The sequence below is a fragment of the Callorhinchus milii genome, unplaced genomic scaffold (assembly GCF_018977255.1).
Source record: "Callorhinchus milii isolate IMCB2004 unplaced genomic scaffold, IMCB_Cmil_1.0 Scaffold1, whole genome shotgun sequence".
NCBI lineage: Eukaryota > Metazoa > Chordata > Chondrichthyes > Chimaeriformes > Callorhinchidae > Callorhinchus > Callorhinchus milii.
In genome coordinates, this window is record NW_024704742.1 from 73,214,976 (window position 1) to 73,239,776 (window position 24,801).

Below are 24,801 nucleotides of genomic sequence, written 5' to 3' on the forward strand. Positions count from 1 at the left end.
ACAGCACCTCCAGCTATCAGTCCTCCCTAGTACTATACTGAGTATCAGCCTAGATTACAAGCTTAGTTGGCAGTGCATTGTTCATTCATTGTTCAAATGAACAAATATTTCATTTTTCAAGTACATTAAGAAATGAGATATGAAGAAGCTTCTAGTAAAGTAAGTATAACAAATTAAGCGACTATGGAAATAAGGAATGTTGACAAAACCATAGTCAAAATGATACATTTTAGGAGGATTTTGAAGGCAAGGAACAGAAGTAGTCCTGGAACGAGGTGTCACGTCCCAGCTCCGCTTTCTCTCTCCCCATTCCCTCTTTGAACCTCTCCAATCCGGCTTCCGCGCTGCCCACAGCACGGAAACAGCCCTGGTCAAAGTCACTAATGACATTCTGAACATCTGTGCTCAGGGCTCCCTCTGCCTCCTTGTCCTCCTCGACCTCTCTGCTGCCTTCGACACTGTCAACTATTCCATCCTCATACACCGCCTCTCCTCTTTACTCAATCTTCACAGACCTGCCCTTGCCTGGTTCGATTCCTATCTCTCTCACTGTCTCCACTTTGTTGCCTCTAACAGTTTCTCCTCCAGCCCCCGCACTGTCACATCTGGGGTCAACTTCCACATGTATGTGGATGACACCCAACTCTATCTTTCTACCTCCACCCTCAACTCCAGGACCACTGCTGTCCTGACAGACTGCCTGTCTGACATCAAGTCCTGGATCAGGGCAAATTTCCTACAGTTGAATGTGAACAAGACTGAGGCCCTCCAGATTGGCTTGCGCCAGTGCCTCAGCACCTCAGGCTCTGGCAGCATCAACCTCCATGGTTGCACACGACAGCTCACCAAGCCAGTCAGGAACCTTGGTGTCTTGTTCAACCCTCAACTGTCTTTTCTCCCCCACATTCAAGCCATGACCCGCTCTGCCTTCCCTCACCTCCATAACATCGCCCGACTCTGCCACTACCTCACCCCTCAGGCCGCTGAAACTCTTGTTCATGCCTTCATCACATCCAGGCTTGCCAATGAAACCCCCTGCTTGTCGGCCTTCCCAACTCCTCCCTCCACAGACTGCAGATAATCCAGAACTCTGCAGCCCGTGTCCTCTCCCGCACCAAACTCCGTGACCCCATCTCCCCCACTCTCGCCCGACTCCATTGGCTCCCTATCCTTCAGAGGATCCAGTTCAAGATCCTGGTCCTCACTTACAAAGCCCTCCATGGCCTCGCCCCACCCTACCTCTGTAACTTCCTAACCTCCTAAACCCTTACCAACCCGCCCACTCCCTCCGCTCAGCGCCCTCTGTCCTGCTCCACGTCCCCTGACCCACCCGCCCCACCATTGGTGAGAGAGCCTTCAGCCATTCTGCCCCCAACCTCTGGAATTCCATCCCCCAATCACTCCGCCTCGTCCCCTCCTTAGCCTCCTTCAAGTCCCGCCTCAAGACCCTCCGCTTCGACCATCAGCCAGCCCCCTCCCCTCCCTTTCCGCCCCCCCCAACCCCAGCTCGGGTCTGAAATACTGTACACTGTCCAGCGCCTTGGGACGTCCTCCCGACGTGAAAGACACTATACAAACGTAATCTCGTTGTTGTAGTGAATTATGTCCACAATGACAATGATTGTGCGTAAATATCACTCCCGGCTCACTGTCACTCATATATTTGAAATTCCCGCCCTCTCTCTGCGCCGGCGCTGTGAGCCGCGCTCCAGCCCCAATGAGAAGCCAACAACTGGAGGAGCCGAACTGGTGGGGCCTCACTGCGCATGCTCGCTGCGGCACAGCAGGAGAGAGCGAGAGAGAGAGCGCGTGCGCGGTGGGGGGGGGGAGGAGCACCGCCCACGTGATTAGCCCCGGGCTGAGGGCTCGTGCAGGGTCCGGGGGGGCGGAGCCACCGGGGACAGAGTCAGTACTGATGCTCGAGCGTTGCGCCTGCGCACTGTGTGTGAGCAGAGTCGGGGGGGACGATGGTGCTCGACTCCATCGCCAGGATCATTAAAGTGCAGCTGCCGGCCTACCTCCGCGGCCTCCCCGTCCCCGAGACGCTGGGCGGCTTTATCCGGCTGACAGGTCAGACTGCACGGCACAGGCCGGGCCGGGCTCTCGGGGCGGGAGAGGGAGCGAGGGAGGGAGCCGGGGAGGGCGGCCTGTGGGAGGAGGCGGGCGGGCGGGCTTCAGGCCCCGCGCTTGGGTCGGGAGGCTGCCGAGCTGCGGGCCCTGTGGCTGGAGCTGTGCCGCAGCCCTCACTGGACTGTCGGTCCTCGCGCGGTCACTCCGGCCTGTGCTGGAGCTGTGTTCACTGGGGCTCTCTCTGCTCTCTGCAGCCCAGTGCCGTTTGCATGGTTTTGCCCACAACACGTACAATCCATTCACTTCACAGTTTATTCTGTGAAGGGCTTTGAGTTGTCCAGAAGGTGGGATCAGGAGCCTTATCAAATGCAAGGATTATTGTCAATACTATAATCTCAGGAATGTCAGGTCCATTGCTCGGGGCTCCTCTGCACACACTTTGAGTGAACAAAGTGAAACTTATTTTTTTGTAAACGCCCGGAATCATCTATATTACTCCCATCTTAATTTCTTTCAAATCAGGAAATATAATTGTGTGGGTCTGTCTGTGGGAAGTGATGTGGAGAATTGACTGCAATCGGTTGTCAGGGTGAAGCTTCAGAGCAGAATTGTGTCCTTATACAAACTCGAAAATGATCTTGACGAGAAGAATTGGACAGGATCCTTTTGCTTAGAACTTGTGACATGTCTTGCGCTTCCAATATGCCTGGGTTATAGTTTTTCCTTGCAGCCACTTTTGGCCTTATAACAATTAAGAAGCTCGCCATGTCTGTGCTTGAACAAGGCAACGTTTACGTGATCAGCGTTGTCACAAATCTGTCCAGTTCCCATTTGAAATCGCCGAGAAATCCAGAGTTCATTGGTGAGAATTTTCAATTTCTGGAGTGACCCAGTAGCGGTTATGGTGTTGCTTTGATACTGACTGAAGACACTAATTAAAAAAAAATACATTGTTGCAATCTTACAGAAAATTTCATTAAGCAACTTTATTTTAAAGTAATTTGATGTGTACCTGGCTGAACAAACCAGTTCAAAGTAGGGAATTTACTATAAATACAAATGTGACTGCAGTGTATAAAGGCTTCACAAGTGTATTCCAGGGCACTTCTGATGACAGCACAGCCATCCTGGCTCATCGGTAGGACCTAGAAGGGCAGACCAGTCACTGGGGGCAGGGAGCCCCAACAGGTAGGGTGGTCCTAGCTGGACAAGCAGCAGGAAAGTTTGCCGCCCATCAATATCAATAGCAAGCAATGCAGTTTTAGCTGGTTAGACTCCAGCAGTACCCCAAAGCACATTCTGGGGTCCTCAAGTCTTGGCTCTTGCCAACCTGTGCCAAATACGTTCTGAAATCAGGTAAGCAGGATGCGTCCCTCCAGGGAGAGAGTGTGCATTCCATTCCAACCATCTAACTCTGGGATTTCCATGTGCAGGTGGGATGCACGAACTCGCACTTTGGTTTGGATACTCTTAAGCATGGTGATGGGTTTCCGCATGTGTCAGACACTCAGCTGACCNAAAAAGATCTGTTTCATTCCTCGCTTTCTGCCATTGACGCGCACCCAATTTCTTAGTGAATGTATGTATGTCTATCTCTCTGTCTCTTTCTCTTTTCATGCCACCAACTCTTTCAGTCCTTCTGTGATGTCCCCCTCATCTCTCTCTTTGTTATTCTCTGTATCTCTCTCAGTATAAGACTATAAGACATAGGAGAGGAGAAGGCCATTAGAGCCCTCGAGCCTGCCCTGCCATTTAATAAAATCATGGCTGATCTTCTAACTTAATTCCATTTACCAGCCCTATCCCCATATCCCTTAATCCCTCTATCCTTCAAAAATCTATCAATCTCAGATATTCCATCCATTCACTACCCTCTGAGTGAAGAAATGTTTCCTCAACTCAGTTTGAAAAGGCTGACCCTTAATCTTGAGCCTATGACTTCTAGTTTTAGATTCTCCAACCAGGGGAAACAGTCTCACGGCATCTACCTGGTCAAGACCCTTAACAATCTTATAGGTTTATATCACATCACCTCTAATTCTTCTATATTCTAGAGAATATAATAATAAAAAAAAATAGGCCTAGTTTATTCAACCTATCCTCATAGGTCAACCCCCTCATCCCAGGAACCAACCTAGTGAATCTACGCTGCACCCCCTCTAAGGCGAGTATTTCCTTTCTTAAATAAGGAGACCACAACTGCACACAATATTTTGGAATGTTGTACACTGTGCAGTGCCTTGGGACATCCTCCTGACATGAAAGGCACTATACAAATGTAATCTTGTTGTTGTAGGTGTGGTCTCACCAAGGCCTTATACAACTGGAGCAAGACTTCCCTACTCTTGCATTCTAACCCTGTTGCAACGAACGCCCACATGGCATTAGCCTTCCTAGTTGGTTGCTGTACCTGCATGTTAACTTTTGTTACTGGTGTACAAGGACATCCAAATTCCTCTGAACACTAATAATACCTAGTCTCTCCCCCTCTAGAAAATAATCCGCTTTTCTATTTTTACTACCTCGGTGAATAACTTCCCCACGTTATACTCCATCTGCCACCTTCTTGCCCACTCGCCTAGCCTGTCTATTTACCTTTGCATTCTTTGTGTGTCTACCTCACAGTTTACTCTCCCACCTGTCTTCGTATCATCTGCAAATTTAGATATGTTAAGTTCGATTTCCTCATCTAAATCATTGATCTAGACAGTAAATAATTGAGGCCCAAGCACTGATCCTTGTGGCACTCCACTACTCACATCCTGGCAATCTGAGAAGGACCCGTTTATCCCTACTCTCTCTTTTCTTCCTGTTAGCCACTCTCCAATTCATGCTAACATATTACCCTTAATTCCATGGGCTCTAATCTTATGCAACAGCCTTTTATGTGGCACCTTGTAGAATGTCTTCTGAAAATCCAAATACACCACATCTACTGTTACATCCTCAATAAAGATTTGTTAAACATGATTTCCCTTTTGTACAGCCATGTTGACTCTGCCTAATCGTGTTATGATTTTCTAAGTACCCCACGACGACATCTCTAATTAATCTGATGTGATGTGTCTGATGTGCTACTGACTTTTTTTCTATCACTCTTTCTGTATGTGTCATTTCCTCTTAAAATAAATGTGCCCATCGCTAACCCCTTCCTTGTCTTGGTCAGTCCCTTATCAGGCTGCTGTGTTGCTGAGGGAGGCAGGGAGGGGAGTTGAATCAACGGCTCGCTCAGGGAGAAGTTTCTGTACAGCACCTGTGCCATGTTATCTGTTGTCTTTACGAGGCAAGATTTAGCATTGTGGGATCCTTGGGATTTGGGACATTAAGATTCAGAAAGAGCACTGGGATTGCAACCACTTGTGTTGAGCTTGTAGAATGTGCTAAAACAACAGTAGGGGTTCTACAATTGGCCTCAGTGCAAGAGATGACTGGAGTTCCTGCTCCTCATCACTATCCAGTGACACCTGCAGCAAAGTGCAAATTAAGTGCTTCATGAAAATGAGGAATGGTCATGTGGCAAGATACCAGAGGGCTTCTGGCACCTATGGAACTGTGCCCTAGAATAAGGGAGGTAAGCAAGTTCCTATTAAATACAAATTAGCATTTACTTTCTTTATTTTAATTCTTATTTAAATGCATGTAATGTTGGCACTAATTGGAATGGGATTTTGCAGTTAGTTTTTCTAGCTTCAGGCAATTTATTTTCATGGGGGGTGGGTGGGGGTGCGAAGCGAAGCAGGGGCTCTTTGGAACTGAACTGGCACATTCCATTCCAAACATGAGAATTTCTGTCTTTAGGTGGCATGCAGGATCTCGGTCTGGTTTGGATACTGCAATATAGTGATGGGTTTCCTCGTGTATTAGACATCCATCTGGTTGACCAAAAAAAAATTCAAATGGAAATAAATTCTATCTTTCTAAATTGCACTTTAAGGTCTTGACCTGTCCTCATCACTCTTCCCTGAACTCTTTCCTTTAGAGATAATGATGTGTTTTTTCAGTCATTTTATCTAGAAGTGACCTCACCAGTGATCTGCATGATGTCTGAACAACATTTTGACTTGTTGCCCAGATGCATCCCAGTACTTGACAACCCTAGTTAACTAATGGGCTCAGAGTGATGTTATGAATTCTTTATGTAATCTCTCTCCATCACTGTGGCTTTCAGTCCATCTGAAGCAATACCTGCAGCCATTAGGTTTTTCTTTTCTAATATGAAATTATACTTTTTATTAAATCCTGTGAAGCTCAAGATTGCTCTTGTCTAAGTAGATTTTGGAAACTTTGCAACCGAGCCTAAACTTTGCAACTGTGAAAATATCAGTGATTGTTTGTAATCTGAAAACTATTTTTGATTATAAACCTTTCAGGAGCATTTTATGTAGCTGTGAAAAAGTTTTCAAAGAAATGAGAGTATTTTGTTTCTAGCTGATTCTGCAGTGCAAAGACTTGTTTGGTCAAGCAACCATACTTTATATTTATATAATCTAATGCCTTTCACTTCAGGAGGATATCCCCAAACACTTCCCACAACTGATTGGGGAGCCTGAGCTGGGGGAGCAAAGGAGGGGAAAGGGCTGAAAGCATGGTCAAAAAGAGGCTTAAGTGGGGGTGGCAGGGGCAGGGAAGAGACATAATGGTTGAGGTACATGATGTTGTGGAGGTGAGGGAAAGCAGCGTAGTGAACCCAGACGTAAGGTTTGAAAGGCAGTTAGGGATTGAACAAGATAGGTTTTTCTTAACAAAGACACTGATTCCGCACCAGCTCAGAGGTGAAATGAGCACCTGTGCAGATCAATACGGAAGTACTGATGGGAGCCAAGCAGGAGAGCCTCTATCTTATTGACATTGAGCTGTGGAAAATAAGAACTGATCTAGAATTTGATGGCTGATTTGAGTTGGTTAGAACTGCAATGGTCCTGGAATCAAGGGTAGAGACAAGAGAGATAGATTTGGGTGTCATCCACATACCCTTGCCCCCAGATGATATTGAGTAGGAGAATATAGATAGTGAAGCAAGGACTGAATAGAAATTCCTAAGGAACATCATGTGTGACTATGGGATAGGAAGAGAAGGATTTGGAGGTGAGAAAGTGAAGACATTGGGATAGGTAAGAGTGAAGCTAGGAAAGGACAGAGCTGTGGAGGTAAAGAAGGGAGGAGAGGTGATGCAGCAGTCAACAGTAATGATGGCAGCAGAGAGAGCCCTGGTGGAGAGAATGTCATTGGTGATTTTAACCAGGGCAAGGGCAGTCTCATTGGCATGGGAGGATCAGACGCTGGTTTGGAGAGACTCAACAACAACTTGCATTTATATGCTGTCCTTCAAGTGGGGTGTATCCTGGAATGCAATTGGAGAGACTCGTAGTGTGAGGGGAAGGAGGAAGCAGGAGATGGAGAACATGTATGGGTCCAATGAGGGTTCTTTGAGAAAGGGGTAATGCTACAAGGAGATAATAATAATACTTGCATTTGATATAGGGCCTTATTATGTCTGTCTCAAAGCGCTTCACAGAATATACTGTAAAGTGAATTGACTGTATATTTTGCGGGTGAAACGTAGTAGTCAATTGTGCACAGCAATGTCCAACAATCAGCCATGGATTGAAATGACCAATTTATTATTTTTTTTGAAGGAATTATTACCCCCGGAAAAGCGATCTGGGTTGCTACTTACTGCTAGGTTGACAGAGACATGTGGACTAAGGAAACTTGCCCAACATTTCTCCTTGCCGGAAATCAAACCCAGGTCTCTTGCTTGCGAGGCGAGTGCTCTAACCACTAAGCTACAGGACTCCACAGTACTTCTTTACAGGTACTGTGAAAGGTTGATGATGTCACCTAGCAAGGGAGCGAGGAGATGAAGCTGGACGGACAGGAACAGTGTGAGAATAAAATCAAGAGAACAGATGATGGGTTTCATCCAAGAGGTGAAGGGGAGACTGAATCAAAGTTGGAATAATCCTTGCGTTTGATATAACTCTTCATGTTGGGAGGATGTCTCAAATCTCTTCACAGGATTTACTGTAAAGTACAGTGACTGTATTTGTTGGCGAATGTGGCAGCCCATTTGTGCACAACAATGTCCCACAAACAGCCATGAAGTCAGTGACCAATTTTATTTGGGAGGCTGATGACCAGCGCAACGGAAGAAACTCCCTTTTTTCAAATAATGCCACAGGATCTGTAATTTTCCTGTGAACGGGCAGACAGGACCTCAGTTTAACATTTCATCAAAAGGACAGTCGGTACCTCTGAGAATGCAGAGCACCCCCAGCACTGCATTAGAGTGTCAGTCTAAAGTATATGAGTTGAAAGCCCCGGGTTTGAACCCTCAACCTTCTGAAGTTGTGGAATGAGGTCTGACTAGGCTTGGGGAGGGTTCTGGTGGAGGTAACTGAGCTTGATTTTTGCCTTTAGAAGTCTCATCATGGACACCAAGCAGTTCATTATTAATGTATCTTCACTTACACCAAGCAATTTTGAGCTTCATACAGAAGTTTGCTACGTTAAAGATATTGAGACTGCACCCAGTCACATTGTAAATTTCAAGAAGACTTTAATTAGAACAGGGATATATCTTACTTTGGTTAATAAAGATGCATTAAATTTAAATAAATCGTGGCTTATTTTAAAAAAAAGTGTTGCAGGGCCTTGAGCAAAACAGTTTAAAATTCAAATTCTGTTATCTCACGGCTGGCCTAGCAATTAAACAACGTTGCTGTTCTGGGAAGATCTTGGCTAGGTCCTATTATAGGCAGAACCCGCACTAAAAACTTGATGGTGTTTTGTGTATGCAAAATTTTGCTCCGAAATGTGTAGCCTTTTTTCAAATGGATTGCTGGTGTAATGACGTAGAGTATTTATTCAGAATATCAAGGTTTTTTTTTAACATGGAAGATAATGCCATTTTAATTTGTGATTTTGGTGAGGTCTTATCTAGTTTCAACAGAATTTTCTTTCTTTTTCTTAGCAATTTCTATTCCAATATTCTTGTAGTAATATGTTGTGAGAAACATTCTGATTGAAACTTTCTTGTATTGCTTAGCTTTGAACTGCTGTTTACTGCTCCATTACCAGAAGTGAGCATTTTTCTTTGTTTTCCTGCCAACATCCATAATTCTTTTGGGACTTTCCAAAATTGGATCTCTTTTCATCCAGTTCAGTACTCGAGATGAAGCATTTTGCGATGTCCAACTGCACAAAGATAAAACAAGAATGTTAATACTGTGCTTGTTTAATCTGAGGGACTGTTGTTTACTGCTCGTTTTACCCAGTGATACTCAAAAATGTGTGTGTATGGACAGCAGATTGATCAGATTTGCAATCTACTGCCCCCTCCTCCCCATCAAGTAGCTCTATTTGATATCTAAGCACTGGAGGATAATTAGCATCTGTGAAACCATTTCTTAATGTAAGACAGTGCCTTCAAGAAAGAGAAAACTTTAATGCTTTTTGAAAACTAGGGCTCTTGAATAGATTTGTCTGAGTGATGAACTTGTAGAGGTATATGAGATACTAAATAGGATTGAGCTAGTAAACCCAGAACATTACTTTTAGATATGTAAAGGGCAGGATAAGAGGACATAAGGTTCATGCTTGTGAAGGGCAATTTTAGAATAAAGCAGTGAAGTATTTCTTTATCCAAAGGGTAATTAACAGCTGGAAGTTTGGATGCTGTAGTTGTTTNAAAAAAAGTTTGATTCTGCAATGAAAAAATTGTAGAATATAATAGAATATAATCTAAAAGGAGGTCAAATGAGCAGAAGGCCTTTGTCCATATTTCTTGCGATCTTGTTTTTTTTACTTATCTGACTATAAAAGTACTGTATATGCAGAGGGAGCATATAGATATAGAAGGGGACCAAGGACAGAGCCCTGAGGAACGCCGCACGAGACTGTGCGGGGGCTAGAGGAGAAGCCATTTGTGGAGATGAAGTGGAGGCGGTGTGAGAGGTACGATCTGAACCAGTCAAGGACAAAGCCGTGAAGGTCGAGGTAAGAGGAGAGGCGGTGGATGAAGATAGAGTAGTCGACGGTGTTGAAGGCAGCAGAGAGGACGAGGAGGCACAGGGAGCCCTGGTCACAGATGGACAGAATTTCATTTGTCACTTTGGCCGGGGCTGTTTCTGTGCTGCGGGCGGCACAGAAACCTGATTGGAGGGGTAAAACATAGTAAGCAGACATGCCTGCTTCTTAATTCTTCTATTTTATCACTGTTTCTAATTAAATCTTCTTCTGTGGTCTACAGTTGTAGAATGGTTACGATTACTGCCTTTTCTTGGAGTTCTTGCATTGCTTGGATACCTAGCAATTCGGCCCTTCATTCATCGAAAGAAACAACAGAAAGACAGCTTGATTAATCTAAAAATTCAGAAGGAAAATCCCAAAGTGGTAAATGAAATAAACATTGAAGATCTGCATCTCACCAAAGCAGCCTACTGCAGGTGTTGGCGCTCAAAAACGGTATGTCATTGGAGGGATTTGGGGGTAGATTGCAGGAGGTTGCATTTTATTATGATTAATAAAAATCCTTGGATTTCATATAGTGCAATTCTGGAGGACATTCTGGAGTGCTTCATAGGATATGCTGTCAAGTGTAATGATTATTTTGTAGGCAAACGTTTAAAACTTCTGTAGATTAATATCTCCCTAGTTTCCCACAGCGGATTAACATATTGTGTGATGAAGTTCAAACTAGTTCAATGAGTAGCAAGCCTACATACCTTATCTTGTTCTTTAGAAATGTGGTTTATCGTTCAAAATCAAGTGTTTAAGAACATTTTTTAAAATGATTTTCCATTTCATGTATGAACTGAGATATCACGTCAGTAGATGGTTTCAAGTGGGGAATATGACAGCTAAGCCCAATCAAATACTTTATTTAATTTACAGTTCTTTAGGTAGCAACTGATTAATGTTAATGCTGGATACATTTTTCTTTTTACTCCTTCCTCATAGCACTAACTAGGACCTTTTTGGTCTGTGTGATTATGAGATCCAGTTTTGTGTTTATTATGTTCACTGATTTGCAGACATTCATTACTGGGGATAATACAGTAGCAGATTACCATTTTATGGGGTATGAGAGGTGGAGAGGGCATTAGGAGAGATAGTGGCTCACTTGGAGTAAAACATACTGGCATGGACTAGTGTAGTTGGGCTAAATGGCCTGTTTTGGTGCTATACAGCATGTAATTGTCATAAATTAGGAAGGTCTCTCCCCAAAATAAAAAGCAACATGGAAATTGTATTTCCCTCAAAAAGGAAGGCATTCTCCCTATCTGCCCCCAATTTTGTCCCATTAAGGCTCACAAAGTTTGCCAGTGGGATTATAGATATAGTGATTTTTTTAAAAAATACTCACCCTGTAGAGTGCACTTGCCAGATCTTGGGTAAGCCTAATTTGATGTGACCATTTAACCTCTTCAGCTCCCTCACTGTTTAGGATATTTACAGACTTAAAGCATGTAATTTTGAAAGTGCTAAAAATGTGATGCGTTATCTTCTGGTGTTGCAATTATCACGGTTTCTATTGAATTTCATTATTCATGCGATTAAGGAGTTTTTATTTAAATCAAATGCTTCCAAATTATTGGTCCAGTGCCCGGTGATAGTAAGATAATGCAAAACTGGCAAAGTACTGCAGACGCTGGAAATCTGGTGTAAACACAGAAGTCGCTGAAAACACGCAGTAGGTCAGGTAGCATCCAAGGAGCGGTGCAGTATAAATGTGGTTGTGCAGTATACTAGTGTTCCCTGTTACGACTATAGAGCCATGGAAATGGCAGCACAGAATAAGGCCATTTGGCCCATTGTATCAAGTATTATCACAAATTGTGGAATATCTGGTTCTACATTTAAGCATGAACTATCCTAACCTTTTCTAGAATTTGACTGACTGCCATATTTGTTTTCTTTTATAGTTTCCTGTTTGTGATGGGTCACATAACAAACACAATGAGCTGACTGGCGACAATGTGGGTCCACTGATAATCAGGAAGAAAGAAGTATAACTTATTTTATTAGGCTTTTCTTTAATTCATGACCTAAACTGTTCAATTTGTGATGTATCTAAAATTTGTATACAGTAATTGTAAACTTACAGATTAATAATAATAATAATCTTTGCATTTGATATAGCGCTTTTCACGTCTGGACAAAGCGCTTCTCAGAACACACTGTAAAGTGAATTGACTGTATATTTGTGGGCGAACGCGGCAGCCAATTGCGCACAGCAATGTCCCACAAACACCCGTAGATTGAAAATGACCAATTTATTATTGTTTTTTTGTTTTGGAGGGATTATTATTAGGCGTGTGGAGCAAGGAAACTTGCCCAAAGTTTCGCCCTCTGCCTGGAATTGAACTCTGGTCTCTCGCTTGCAAAGCGAGTGCTCTAACCACTGAGCTACAGTACTCCACTAATTATGTGCCTTTACAGTTTGTATAGTTAAAATTGTAAAGCTGTTAGGCATTACTGGAATTAAATCTAGTGTAATTTGCCAAGATGTATAGAAAAGTCTAAATTTGTTTGAATTGTCTTATCACGATTATAAAAATAAATCTAAGCTATCTGTGACCTATTCCTGGTGCTTGTACTTTCTTACTGAGTGACTTCTGAAATTGACTTTTTTTGAACACAGCATCTCTGACTCGGTTTAGTCTCATCTGAGATACAGTATACTAGAACCAGTGATTAATTACTATGTAACTGAAATTATTTCGCTTGCTGCTAAAGTAGCATGTATACAAATGTCACATGTAACATAACTAATTCTCTCCATGTACATGTCATACTTTCATCAAACAATGTGGGTTTATCCACAAAATAGGATTTGCATTTTGGCAGCAGTGAAAAGGCACAACATGCTACCCCAATAGTTTGCAATCATTGCTGCTTCCTCTGCCCCAACCAGCTTAGCATAATTAAAGATTAGAAGTGAAAGATTTGTTGAATGGCAGCAAATATGTACACAGCGACTTTAGTTCAGTTTCAGTGAAGGATACCATTGTAATATGTCTTTGCACTTGCTAAGATTTTGATCAATTGACCAACATGAAGCCTGCTTGCCTTTCTGCCCCCACTCTTTGGAACTCCATTCCACAATTCTCTGCCTTGAACCACCCTCCCTGCCTCGACAATACCAACCCCCATCTCGGGTCTAAATCCCTTACTGTCCTGTGCCTTGGGACATCCTCCTGATGTGAAAGGCACTGTACAAATGTAATTTTGTTTTTTTTTGTTAGCAGAAGACATTTTACCATCAAAATGAGGCAAACTTGAAGGATTTTAATAAGCACCAATTATTATTCTACTGAAATGTAATAATTGTTACAAACCTACCCAAGTTTTATTTTATTGATGATCTGTGACATTTAAGTACATAAAAGCCATCTAAAGTTCAAAAATAAATATACAAGCATATTATTGCATTTAGTGCAATTCACTCAGCCATGTACATTTTACTACATTTTTCTCTTTGACCGTGTTTTCAGCTCCCCTCTCGACTCTCTACCCCCTCCTCGCTCCCTCCCTTCCCTCACCATTTCCCCCCTGCTCGGGTCCTGACCCAACTGTACAGCACCTTGGGACGTCCTCCCGACGTGAAAGGGAGGAATGGAATCTTGTTGTTGTACAGGGAGTTATTTACATGTTTTCCAAATGTGATATTGCAAACACGGCAGCCAATTGTGCACAGCAGTGTCCCACAAACAGTCGTGCATTGAAGTGACCAATTAATTATTGTTTTTTCTGTTATATTAAAAATACCTACCAACTGTTGGGTAGGTATTTTGAATATACAATCCAGCATTGTATTTTTACTGAGGTTCATTGATGTTTGTAAAAATAGTTATTTGATGCCCAATGTTAAAAACAAATTTACCTCTGTTTATGTTGGTGGGTTTATCTCTGTCTCAGTTTGCTTTTCAACTTAGTGGGCAAGTTCATTTACTCTAATACAAGTTGTAATCAAACTGAGAATTTTTTTCATGGGGCAATTTATAATACACACATATGCTGGTTTATTTAGCTTGATACAAACCACACTACTTGACAATCTATGAAAGGTGTACATTAAACTCAAACTGTAAACTACCACCACCAACTGCACAGAATCGTGTGCCCGAACCATTCACTGTTTATCATAGTGCATTACTGCTAGCAGTGACCCACTGCAGACTCTTCAGTTACAGCATAAATAAAGTTTCAAGCCTAGAACTGCAGTTGTCAATGGTTAATAGATGATCATGTTCTGCTGCCAGATTCACACCTCTATACTTGAATAGAAAGTTCCACTTGCCTGTGTTTGCAAATCTCTCCATGGCCTTGCCTCTTACCACCCACCCTGCCATTGGTAGATGAGTTTACAGCCATCCTGCTCGCTGGAACTCTATCCCAGAGTCCCCTCCCCGCCATCTGCCTTCACATCTTTTCAACTCTGCTTTTGTTCACCTCACCCACCCCCCTCCCTCTCCTCCACTGCCCCTTTCTTCAGCTGGCCCCATTCCCAGCTAGTTCTCCCAGTCAGCTGTATGTGAATCGCTTTCAGTTATGCTGCCACTGAAAGGAACTCTATAAATGTAAAATTGTTGCCTTAATCATTATCACCAGTAAAGGCCAATGGAAGTCAGAAAATGTGTGTGACTCTAGGATTGTAATATTTCCTCAGGATGATGTTGCAGCACCTCAGATAGATTGAACTGCAGGTATACCAGTGTACATTGATTCAACATCAGTACAAATTATTTAATATAACAGTACAATTAATTACTTAATATTAATCAGTTTTACATGATAACACAATCTAGAGTATACTAAAAGACTGGTTGAGAAGACATTCCAAGAGTAAAAGTGAAAGTTGTATTTAAATACAAGCAGATTCTCTCCAGGAGGCTGAATAATGTGGTCTTGTTCATCACTGGTATATATTGATACAGCTATTGCTGAATGTGTAGTCCTTCCCTGAGCAAGAAGGGTAGCTCCATACACTACTCACTAGAAGACCATGAAGAATCTCAGGTGATTAGCTGGACAGTCAATGTTATTGAGGTCCTGATCATAACAATCTAGTGTGCATGCCTGGTTTTATATAAAACTCCATTTCCACTTTTCACAAAATGTCTCCTTTTAAAAACGTTTTATAGTAATAACTTGTCACAAACTAGGTAGTATTTTTTACTAAGTAAATGGGAAATTACTTTTTTTTTAAAAGAGATTCCAAACTGATTATTGATGACAAAGAAATAAAATTGTACTACACCTTTAATAATGATCGAGTTCACACAGATTTTTACCAAGTTTAGATTTTTTTATCTATACAAGATAAACATTTAAACAAAAGTATCACCAGCTCTGTTTGACCCACAACCTAATTGGCCTACGTTGTGTAGAATTCCTTTCCCACATCTGTTTACATATACTATACAATATGCATTAATTTTGCTCATCAATTTTCTCCCCCCTCTTTAGAAGGCAGACATTGCCTTCTATCCAGTACCCCTACCAAATGGTCATTGACAGGTGTAAACCTTGGTAATGAGTTTTGCCAGGCTATTTAATAACATAAGATTTGCTAAGCGAAAGGAGACCAAGGTCCATCTTGTTCATAGGAACAGGAGTAGGTCCTTCAGCCCTTTGAGCCTGTATTGTCATTTAATTAGATCATGGCTGATCTGTACCTCAACTAATCCTTTCAATTCCAATTTCCCGCTTTCTCCCCGTATGCATTAATACCCTGACCTACCAAAAATCAGTTCACCTTCCACCATCCTGGCAGTCACTTGACATGTCGTGTCCCAGACTACACTGTATCCTAAGATATTATTTTCTAGCAGAAATCTATCTAATTTGTTCTTGAAGCAAATTACATTTTCTGCTTCCACTGTCTGCCTAGGGAACCTGTTCCATAAGTTTACTACTCTCACTGAAATAGTGTTTCCGCAGATTTGTTCTGAATTTACCCCCTTTCAGTCGTAGGCAGGTTCCTCTGGTTCTACTGTTCAGCGCAAGGTAAAACAGCTTGTCATGGTCTACATTATCTATTCCCTTCTGAATCTTTAAAGGCCGTAATCATATCGCCCCTAAACTTTCTCTTCTCCAGTGTAAACTTGCCCAGTTTATGTAATCACTCCTTGTAGTCCAGTCCCTCCATCCCCTCAATAATTTTGGTTGCCCTCCTATGTATCCTCTCAATCGCTGCAATATCCTTTTTATATTGCAGTGACCAGAACTGCAACACAATGAAACCATGAAAGGGAAGGATTAAAAAAGTCAGGATTTCTGTTGCTGATCACAAGCTGTTCAGTGACTCCTGGAAAGTGCAACATCTGACACTGTTGGCTCTCATTCCATGATGCATGAGACGTCCTCCTGACGTGAAAGGCGCTATACAAATGTAATCTTGTTCTTTTTGTTGTAGCCATGGCTTAATGACACTTGCTGTTGAAAGACCACGTAGGGGAGGCTTCTAAGATCAGTCAACACTCATGGAGGAAGAGAGAAAAGGAGTCATGAACAAAATAACACTGGTGTCACTTAACTGCCCAAAGGTGTAAGGAAGGAAGAAAAGAAAAATCTCTCTTGAGGAAAGGAAGTCTGAATAAAGAGCAACTTACCAAAGGCCTCTGATGACATTCAAGTGGCTGGTTGATACAGTAAATAAGCAGGGCAACTGATTGTCACAGAAAATAATTCTGAAGGTTAATTGTAAACATATCATATAAACATTTTAAAAATTAGAAATACTTCATAGATCTGTGAATAAATAACAGTTCCACTATTCAAAACATATATTTATGTAAATATGAGGGTTTAAAAAAATCTCCATCATGTACAATCAATAAAAAAGCACATATTTAAAAAAACCATTCATTGTCTATTCATAGAATTATTTTTCTAAGGAATTGTTGAAATATATTGAAGCGATGCTTTGGTGAATATTCAAACTGCATCTTCCAATTCTTGACTATTTTCATCCAGTGGTATATCTTGGTATTCGTCTGTACCTATAGAACATATAAACCAAGGCTTTGAAACTCAATATCATTTAATAATTATCTGGTGAGGAGCTTAATTTACCAAAAGGTTTAAGTCTTACCTGCTTCTCGGTTATTTGGTGCCATTTGATTTGATTTTTGTAGTAATCTTGGTCCTGCCAAGCTAATAATAACTGCTCCCACTGGAGCAGTCAAGAGGATCGAAAGAAAGGCCACAGTGAGAACAGTCATACCAAACTCTTCTGAAATCATGTCGTTTCGTACTCGTGCTGTGTCCAAAGCTGTGGATCCAATGGCAGCCTATCCAAGCACCACAAAAAAAGGTTAATGTCAGCACCCCCAACAACGCAGTGAGCCCTCAGCAGTTCATCAGATTGCCAGCCTAGACTATGAGTTAAAATTCCCAACATAGAGCTTGAAAGTCATGTAAAAGTGTAACACAAGTAACCAAAAATGATTGATATTTACAGATTTCTAAACATTATCCTCACACTAGTTTCAAGTGAGTCTCTCATGATTGTAGTCACTGAGGCAAATCCTTTCTTTAGCAAGCTTCTTGGAGGAGATTCATTACACAGTAAGATATCAATGCTTAAGTCAAATTGGCAGAGGACACAAGTCAGATGGACTATGGAATCAGGAGGCAACAAAGGTCCTACAAAGAGGTCTTGATAGAGTATTGCATGGGCTGATAATTTGCAAATGAAGTTTAATACTGATAAACACAAAGTACCACATATAGGATCCAAGAATAGGAAACAGATGTACTCCATGGATGGGACTGAACTTGCCAAGGGGAAGCTGAAAGAGATCTACATCTAGATGGGTAAGTTGACTCGTCACTTACTATGTCAAAAAAAGGTGTATGGCAGCAATGAACAAGGCAAACAGGATGCTGGGCTAGATTACTAAATCAGTTGAATTTAGAGTTGAGACATCATTCTCAAGATGTACACAGCTCTGGTCAGACCACACCTTGAATACTGCATATGAGCATAAGAGCACCAGACCCTAGAGATGGTGCAGAGGACAGCTATGAGGATGATTCCCAGTATTAAAGGAATGAGCTATGAGCTGGGCCAATAGAAAAGTGCGGACATTTTAAAAGCGAAGCGCTTTACAACTCTTGCGGGATACTGTGTCGAGTTTTGCTAAATTTTGCGGGAAAATTGTGAAGGGGCACGCACACTCAAAGACACAGGGAGACACAAACACACTCAGAGGCACACGCACAGAGACAGAGAGAAACACAAACAGACAGAGACACACGCACACTCAGAAATACAGAGAGACACAAACACTCACAGACACAGAGAGTGACACGCACACTCAGCGACATAGAGAGACAGACAGACACAGACACAGAGAGAGACACACACAGACACATTTTCAGAGAGAGAGACACACACTCAGACACAAAGAGACATACACACACTGAGACACTCATAAATACATGCACAAATAAAAGAGGCACGGACACACACAGGCAATCCCAACAGTGGGGCCTCCGAGTGTAGCCCATTTGCCGCTTGCGCTGCACTCCGCATGCGTGCAGGAGCCACCCCACCCACACTGACGTCAGGTAAACAGTGCGAGCGGCCCACGGGCCAGAAACTACATTGATGACGGGTATGTTGCGGAAAAGGTGTGCCCGCAGTTTTCTATTGGCCCAAACTAATAGCAACGGTGAGTCAAGCCGGACCTCTTCAGCCTTGAGAGATGACGACTCAGAGGGGATCTCATAGAGGTGTATAACATCTTAAATGGGACTGAAAAAGTAAATCCAGATTAATACTTTAGGATGCAACAAAACAGAAGAACAAGAGGACAACAACAACAAAATTACAACTGTAAAGCCCCTTTCACGTCGGGAGGACATCCCAAGGCGCTGAACAGTCGGAGATCAGGACCCAAGTGTGAGAGGTCAGGGTTGGGATGAGGGACGGCAGAGAGGTAGGAGGGCGGCTGAAGGTACGGTTGAAAAGCAGGGTCTTGAGTTGTGCCTTGAAGGAGGCAAGGGAGGGAGCAAGGTGAAGGGATTGTGGGATGGAGTTCCAGAGTGGGGGGGGCAGAGAGGGTGAAAGCCTGGCCGCCGAAGGAAGGGCGGGTCGGGCGGGAGACCTGGAGCAGGCCGAAGCCTGTTGAGTGGAGGGAGCGGACAGGTTGATAGGAAGTCAGCAGGTTAGAGATGTAGGACGGGGCGGGGCCGTGCAAGTCTTGAAAGTGAGGACGAGGATTTTGAATTCTATCCTCTGATGGATGGGGAGCCAGTGGAACTGGGCGAGGGTGGTTGTGAGGACATGAGCTGCAGAATTCTGGATGTTCTGCTGCTTGTGGAGGGAAGAGTTGGGAAGGCCAACAAGGAGGACTTAAGAGTTGGAAAGAGCAATTTCAGGACGGATATCAGAAGTGTTTCTTTACTCAGTGGGTAAGCAACAATTGGACCAGTTTGCTAGTAAAGGTGATGTGAGACCAGGATATTAGACTCAAGCTGTGTCTTCTCCTACACCAAACTCTGTGAGCCTATCACCCCCATCCTCGCCCAACTCCACTGGCTCCCTATCCCTCAGAGGAGAGAGTTCCAAATCCTAGTCCTTGCTTTCAAAGCCCTCCACAGCCTTGCTCTTCCCTATCTCTGGGGACCTACTAACCTTGTACCAACCTTTCCATTCCCACCGCTCAGCAAACTCTGGCTTGCTCCATATCACCCTCTCTGCCTGCCCACCATCGGCGGTCAGACCTTCAGGCTTTCTGTCCCCATTACTTTTGAAACAACATCCCACGCCTTGCACCCTCCCTTGCCTCCTTCAAGGCCCATCTTAAGACCTTCCTCTTCGACCGTGTCACCCTCCTACCCCCCACCCTCCCTGCCCTCTACCCCTCCTGATTCCAACTCCCAGCTCGGGTGCAAATCCTTGTCTGTCCAGTGCCTTGAGATGCCCTCCCGATGTGAAAGGTGCTATAGAAATGTAATTGTTTGTTTGTTTCGACAAGAATGGATCTCTAGAAATGGGATCTACCTGTCCTCAGGCATTTAAATTTATGGTTTGTAGCACTTACTTCTGTGGGAATTCATCTCCCAACAGTTCAAGTATTTAGAAAAATAAACAATCCTTGCATTTGATATAGTGCCTTTCACTTTGGGAGGCCGTTTTAAAGTACTTCACGGATATAATGTAAAGAGTAGTGACTGTAATTTACAGGCAAATGTGGCAGCCAATTTTGTGCACACAAATGTCAGACATATAACCACAAAGTAAACAATATTAATAATAATAATAATAATAATCCTTGCATTTGATATAGCGCTTTTCACGTCGGGAGGACGTCCCAAAGCGCTTCACAGAACACACTGTAAAGTGAATTGACTGTATATTTGTGGGCGAACGCGGCAGCCAATTGCGCACAGCAATGTCCCACAAACAGTCGTAGATTGAAAATGACCAATTTAATTATTGTTTTTGGTTTTTTGGAGGGATTATTATTAATCAATTGTATCTGGGGGAATGTTTGCAGGAGACCCGGAAAAACTGCCTCACTTTTCAAATAGTGCCATGGGATCTTTAACACCTGAACAGGCAGATGGGACCTTGCTTTAATGTCTCATCCAAATAATGGAACCTTCAACAATGTAGCGTCTCTCCAGCACTGCACTGGAGTGTCAGCCTGAACTATGTTAGTTCAAAACTTTGAACCCACAACCTTCTTATTAAGAAGTGAGAGCGCTAGCAAGTGAGCCAACGGCACAGGCACGATGGGCCGAATGGCCTCCTTCTGTGCTGTATAATTCTATGATTCTATGAATTAACATTAATGACAAACAATCGTGGAGCAGGCAATAACTTAGAAAGTGAGGTGATAGAAGGAGTCAATCTAACCAAACCGTTTTAGCTGAAGAGACATCACCAGCTTAACCTATTTCTGATTTGAAATGGTTAAAAATGGTTAAAAAGAGTACAGTGGGTGGGACAGGTACGGTCAACATCAATGGAAAGGCTGCCTGCGATGGGTAAACCACAGAGGGAATTTATATAGAAGGTAGTGCGGGAGAAGAACCTCAAAGGCACAGCATTAAAGTTAAATTTCCATTTGTTGTCATAAATTGTTGATGTTCAAAAGTAAAACCTCTAATTATTAGACACTCACCTGAACTGTAGCTTTAGGAATCCAGGCCAAAGAAACAAAGATTTTTTCTTTTAAGCTAAACCCAGCACACAGGACCATGAAAAATGTGACAAAGATTCTGATCACAAGGGCAATAATCAGAGTGGCAATCCCAAGACCTAGGATAACATTGGAAATAATTGAATACCCAAAACAAATATTTTGAAGCAACACTTTGCAATAATCGACAATGTTAAAATGATCCTCAGCAGCATTTGAGATTAGAAACTTTTCATTTTGGTGACTGCTTGCCTCAGTTGGAAACATTTTTTGCTTCTAAATTAGAGGCTGTGGGTTCAAGCCGAAAGTTGGGACTTTGAATATACATAGCATAGGCTTAGAGAGTGCTTCACTGTTCAAAGGGCTGTACTTCATAAGAAATGTTAAACTGAGGTCCTATCTGCCTTTTAAGGTGGATGTTAAAGATCCCATGGCTCTATTCGAAAATAGAAGGGTGTTTCTTCCGGTGTCCAGGCCAACAATCCCCCAAATAAAATTGGTCACTCACTTCATAACTGTTTGTGAGGTATTGCTGTGTGCAAATTGGCTGCCATGCTAGCCTATAAAATATGCAATAATTGAACTTTACAATAAATCCTATGAATGATCACCTTGCTCCAATAGCCCACCGCCAGATCTGGCTGGACTGCACCAAAAACCTATTGTTCCACCCTTGCTTCAGCCTAATTGAACTTGTACTCCAAGATCATCCTGAAGGTAAAAGACAACCCCAGACTCCTCTTCACCACAAATCAGCTCCTTCGCCCACCTTCGCATGCCGTGCCCATCCTCTCCTCCAACTCCAAATGCGAGGCGATATGGATTTCTGCAAGCCCCAAATCGAGAGGATCTGCTTTGCTGCCTCGGCCCTTGCTACTGCCACTCCCTCTCCACCTCCCTCACTCTCTGGCCTCCATCCATCCCTCCACACCTTCGTCCCATAACTGATCTTGAGGTATAGATCAACCATGATTTTATAAAATGGCAGAACAGCCACTCCTGTTCCTATGTATCTCTCCCTCTTTCCTATGTCATCTCCTGAATGAAGCCAACCATGTAATCCCTTACACCAATCCCACCCCCTCCCCTGACCTCCCAGTTCTACCTCCTTGGCCCGCCCTGCTAACAAACATCATCAAGCTCTCTTTGTCCACCAGCAAAGTTCCCGCCTCCCTCAAAACAGCTGTCATCACCCCTCTTCAAAAAACCTTCCCTCGAAGCATCCCTGTTCCCCATGTACAATTTCATCTCCAACCTGCCTTTCCTCTCCAAGGTACTGGAATGGGCATTGCTTCCCAGTTTCTCTCTTTCCTTTCCCTGCAATCCCTGCATGAACCCCTCTTAATTTAACTACTCATAGCAACACCAAATTGCATTAATATATCACCTTTCGCATCAGGAGGACATCCCAAGGTGCTGGAGAGTCAAGGGTTTGCCCTAGTACTGGGGGTTGGATTCGGGACCGGTGGGAGCTAAGGGAGGGGAGATAGAGGGGGAAGATGACCGATGCGATCAGAGAGGAAGGTCTCCAGATGGACCTTAAGGAGGACCTTAATGAGGGAATGGGCGAGTCGGATGGACTCTGGGATGGAGTTCCAGAATGGGGGCAGATAGGCTGAAAGCCCGACCACTCTGATGGTGGAATAGGCAGGGTGGGGGACATGAAGCAGACCAGTGTCTGCTGAGCGGAGGGATTCGGTGGGTTTGTAGGATAATATCGGCGGACCGAGAATAGAGCCACAGAACCGAGTCTGCCCTGGTCAAAGTCACCAAACACACCCTCTCCATCTGTGACCAGGGCTTTCTCAGCTTCCTCATTCTCTTCATCTCTCTGCCACCTTCGACACTATCGACCATTCTACCCTTCTCCACCCCTCTACTCTCACCTTCATTGTTCTGCCCTTTCCTGATTTCATTCTTACCTAATCCCAATGTCTCCACTTCATATCTGCCAACAGCTTCTCCTCGCACTATCACATGTGGCATTCCTCAGGGCTCTAACCTCAGTCTTCCTTTAATATCTACATGCTTCCACTCGGTAATATCTTCCAGGCATGGGGGTTACATCAACATTATGTAAATGACATCCAATTCTATCTCTCTGCCTTCACCCTCAATTCCAGGACCACTGTTCTTTTGACCAACTGCCTGTCGGATATTAAGTGCTGGATGAGAGCCAACTTTCTCTAACTGAATGTTGACAAGACGGAGGCTCTCCTGCTTGGCTCCTGTTAGGATTTTCTCATCTCAGGTGTTGACAGCATTAATCTACACTGATGTACACTCCACATCATGGAGCCAGTGTAGAACCTTGGTGTCTTGTTCGATTCTCAACTGACCTTTAAACCTCACATCCATGACCCATTCAACTTTCCCCCACCTCCGCAATACTGGCTGCCTCCACTAATAACTCTCCCCTCAAGCTGCCAAGACCCTATCCATGGATTCATCATGTCCAGCCTGGACCACTGCAACTCTCTGCTCACTGAACCTCCCAACTATTCCCTTCACATGCAGAACTCTGCAGTTCATGTCCTCTCCTGCACTAGGCTCCGCAAGCAAACAATTCTCACCCAGCTCCACCGGCTCCCTAACCCCACAGGAGTGGAGTTCAAGATCCTCATCCTCACTTTTAAATCCCTCCATGGTCTTGCTCCACCTTGTCTCTACAGCCTTCTTAAACCTTACCATCCTGCTCATTCCATCAGTTCGGCAGACACTAGCCTGTTTCATGTATAATAAAGTACGCCTAGACTATGAGCTCAAAATCTCAATGTGGGACCTGAACCCATAACCTCTGACTTAGAGGCAAGAGTACTATCATTTGAGCCAGGCTGAGACCCAAAGTTTTCAATTAAATATCAAAACACTTCACAAAATTACAATGTTCTGAATTACATATTAAAATTAAGTATTAAATTCCTTACCGACTGTATTTATTTCCAGAGAGGCAATAGATATCTCTGCTCCAATCAATCCAAACAATAATGGTTGGAAAATGGACCAGGCAATACCAGTTAAACCTTCAATTTCGCTCTAAACCAAAAAACAAATATTCTAAATGAGAAGAGGAAACAGCACCACCTTGTGACATTAATATTTATTATTCATGCCTACAACAGGAAAGCATGGAGAGAAAACATCATTAGGCCTACCAAGCTTACTGCTTCCACAAACTATGCAGAGTTTACCTAGCAAAGGCTTTAATTCACAGGATGGTAACCATCAATGCCCCATGAGGTTCATTACTTTAGTCACTGACATGTTCCAAAACAGATATTTATCCAGCTATTTCTGAAGAAATTAACAGACATAGCATCAGCCACTTTTTCTGAGAGTTTGTCCACATATCCACTACAAAAGATGTGTATTTCTAATCTCCTATTGCACTTGAAGCTGGTGAATTTTGTACTGCACCCTCTAGTTCTGAAATCAAATTCAAGTGAAATAGATGAGTGTCAGAAAGTTAGGCTCTCTAATGTGTATCACAGTTGAGCCAGACTATGTCTATACTGATGAATTTTCCAAAAAGGTCACTGAATAGTGATTAGGAGCAGAAAGCCTGATT

The 24,801-nt window shown here is 43.2% G+C and overlaps 2 protein-coding genes across 2 annotated transcripts in view; one reads left to right on the forward strand and one right to left on the reverse strand.

Annotated features, from left to right (window-relative positions):
- Nucleotides 1-1,908: 1,908 nt before the first annotated feature.
- On the forward strand, nucleotides 1,909-12,655 carry cisd2 (CDGSH iron sulfur domain 2). The gene is made up of 3 exons (XM_007891874.2): nucleotides 1,909-2,070; nucleotides 10,322-10,536; nucleotides 11,997-12,655. The coding sequence occupies exons 1-3, from the start codon at nucleotides 1,968-1,970 to the stop codon at nucleotides 12,084-12,086; spliced, it is 408 nt and encodes a 135-aa protein (XP_007890065.1). The 5' UTR covers nucleotides 1,909-1,967; the 3' UTR covers nucleotides 12,087-12,655.
- Nucleotides 12,656-16,741: 4,086 nt separating this feature from the next.
- Nucleotides 16,742-24,801, reverse strand: part of LOC103177629 (sodium/hydrogen exchanger 9B2) — a 28,575-nt gene continuing 20,515 nt past the window's right edge. The window contains exons 10-13 of the mRNA XM_007891875.2: nucleotides 24,161-24,269; nucleotides 21,216-21,352; nucleotides 17,171-17,369; nucleotides 16,742-17,078 (exon numbers count right to left, since the gene is read on the reverse strand). Coding sequence (XP_007890066.1) covers nucleotides 17,014-17,078; nucleotides 17,171-17,369; nucleotides 21,216-21,352; nucleotides 24,161-24,269 — 510 coding nt within the window. The 3' untranslated portion in view covers nucleotides 16,742-17,013. The remainder of the gene's footprint in view (nucleotides 17,079-17,170; nucleotides 17,370-21,215; nucleotides 21,353-24,160; nucleotides 24,270-24,801) is intronic.

What these genes read in the sequence shown, in the direction of transcription:
- cisd2 (XM_007891874.2), top strand. Translation starts at nt 1,968, where the DNA reads ATGGTGCTCGACTCCATCGCCAGGATCATTAAAGTGCAGCTGCCGGCC. An exon ending in CGGCTTTATCCGGCTGACAG is followed by an intron (nt 2,071 to 10,321) that starts GTCAGACTGCAC and finishes TGTGGTCTACAG; the next exon opens with TTGTAGAATGGTTACGATTA. An exon ending in GGTGTTGGCGCTCAAAAACG is followed by an intron (nt 10,537 to 11,996) that starts GTATGTCATTGG and finishes TTTCTTTTATAG; the next exon opens with TTTCCTGTTTGTGATGGGTC.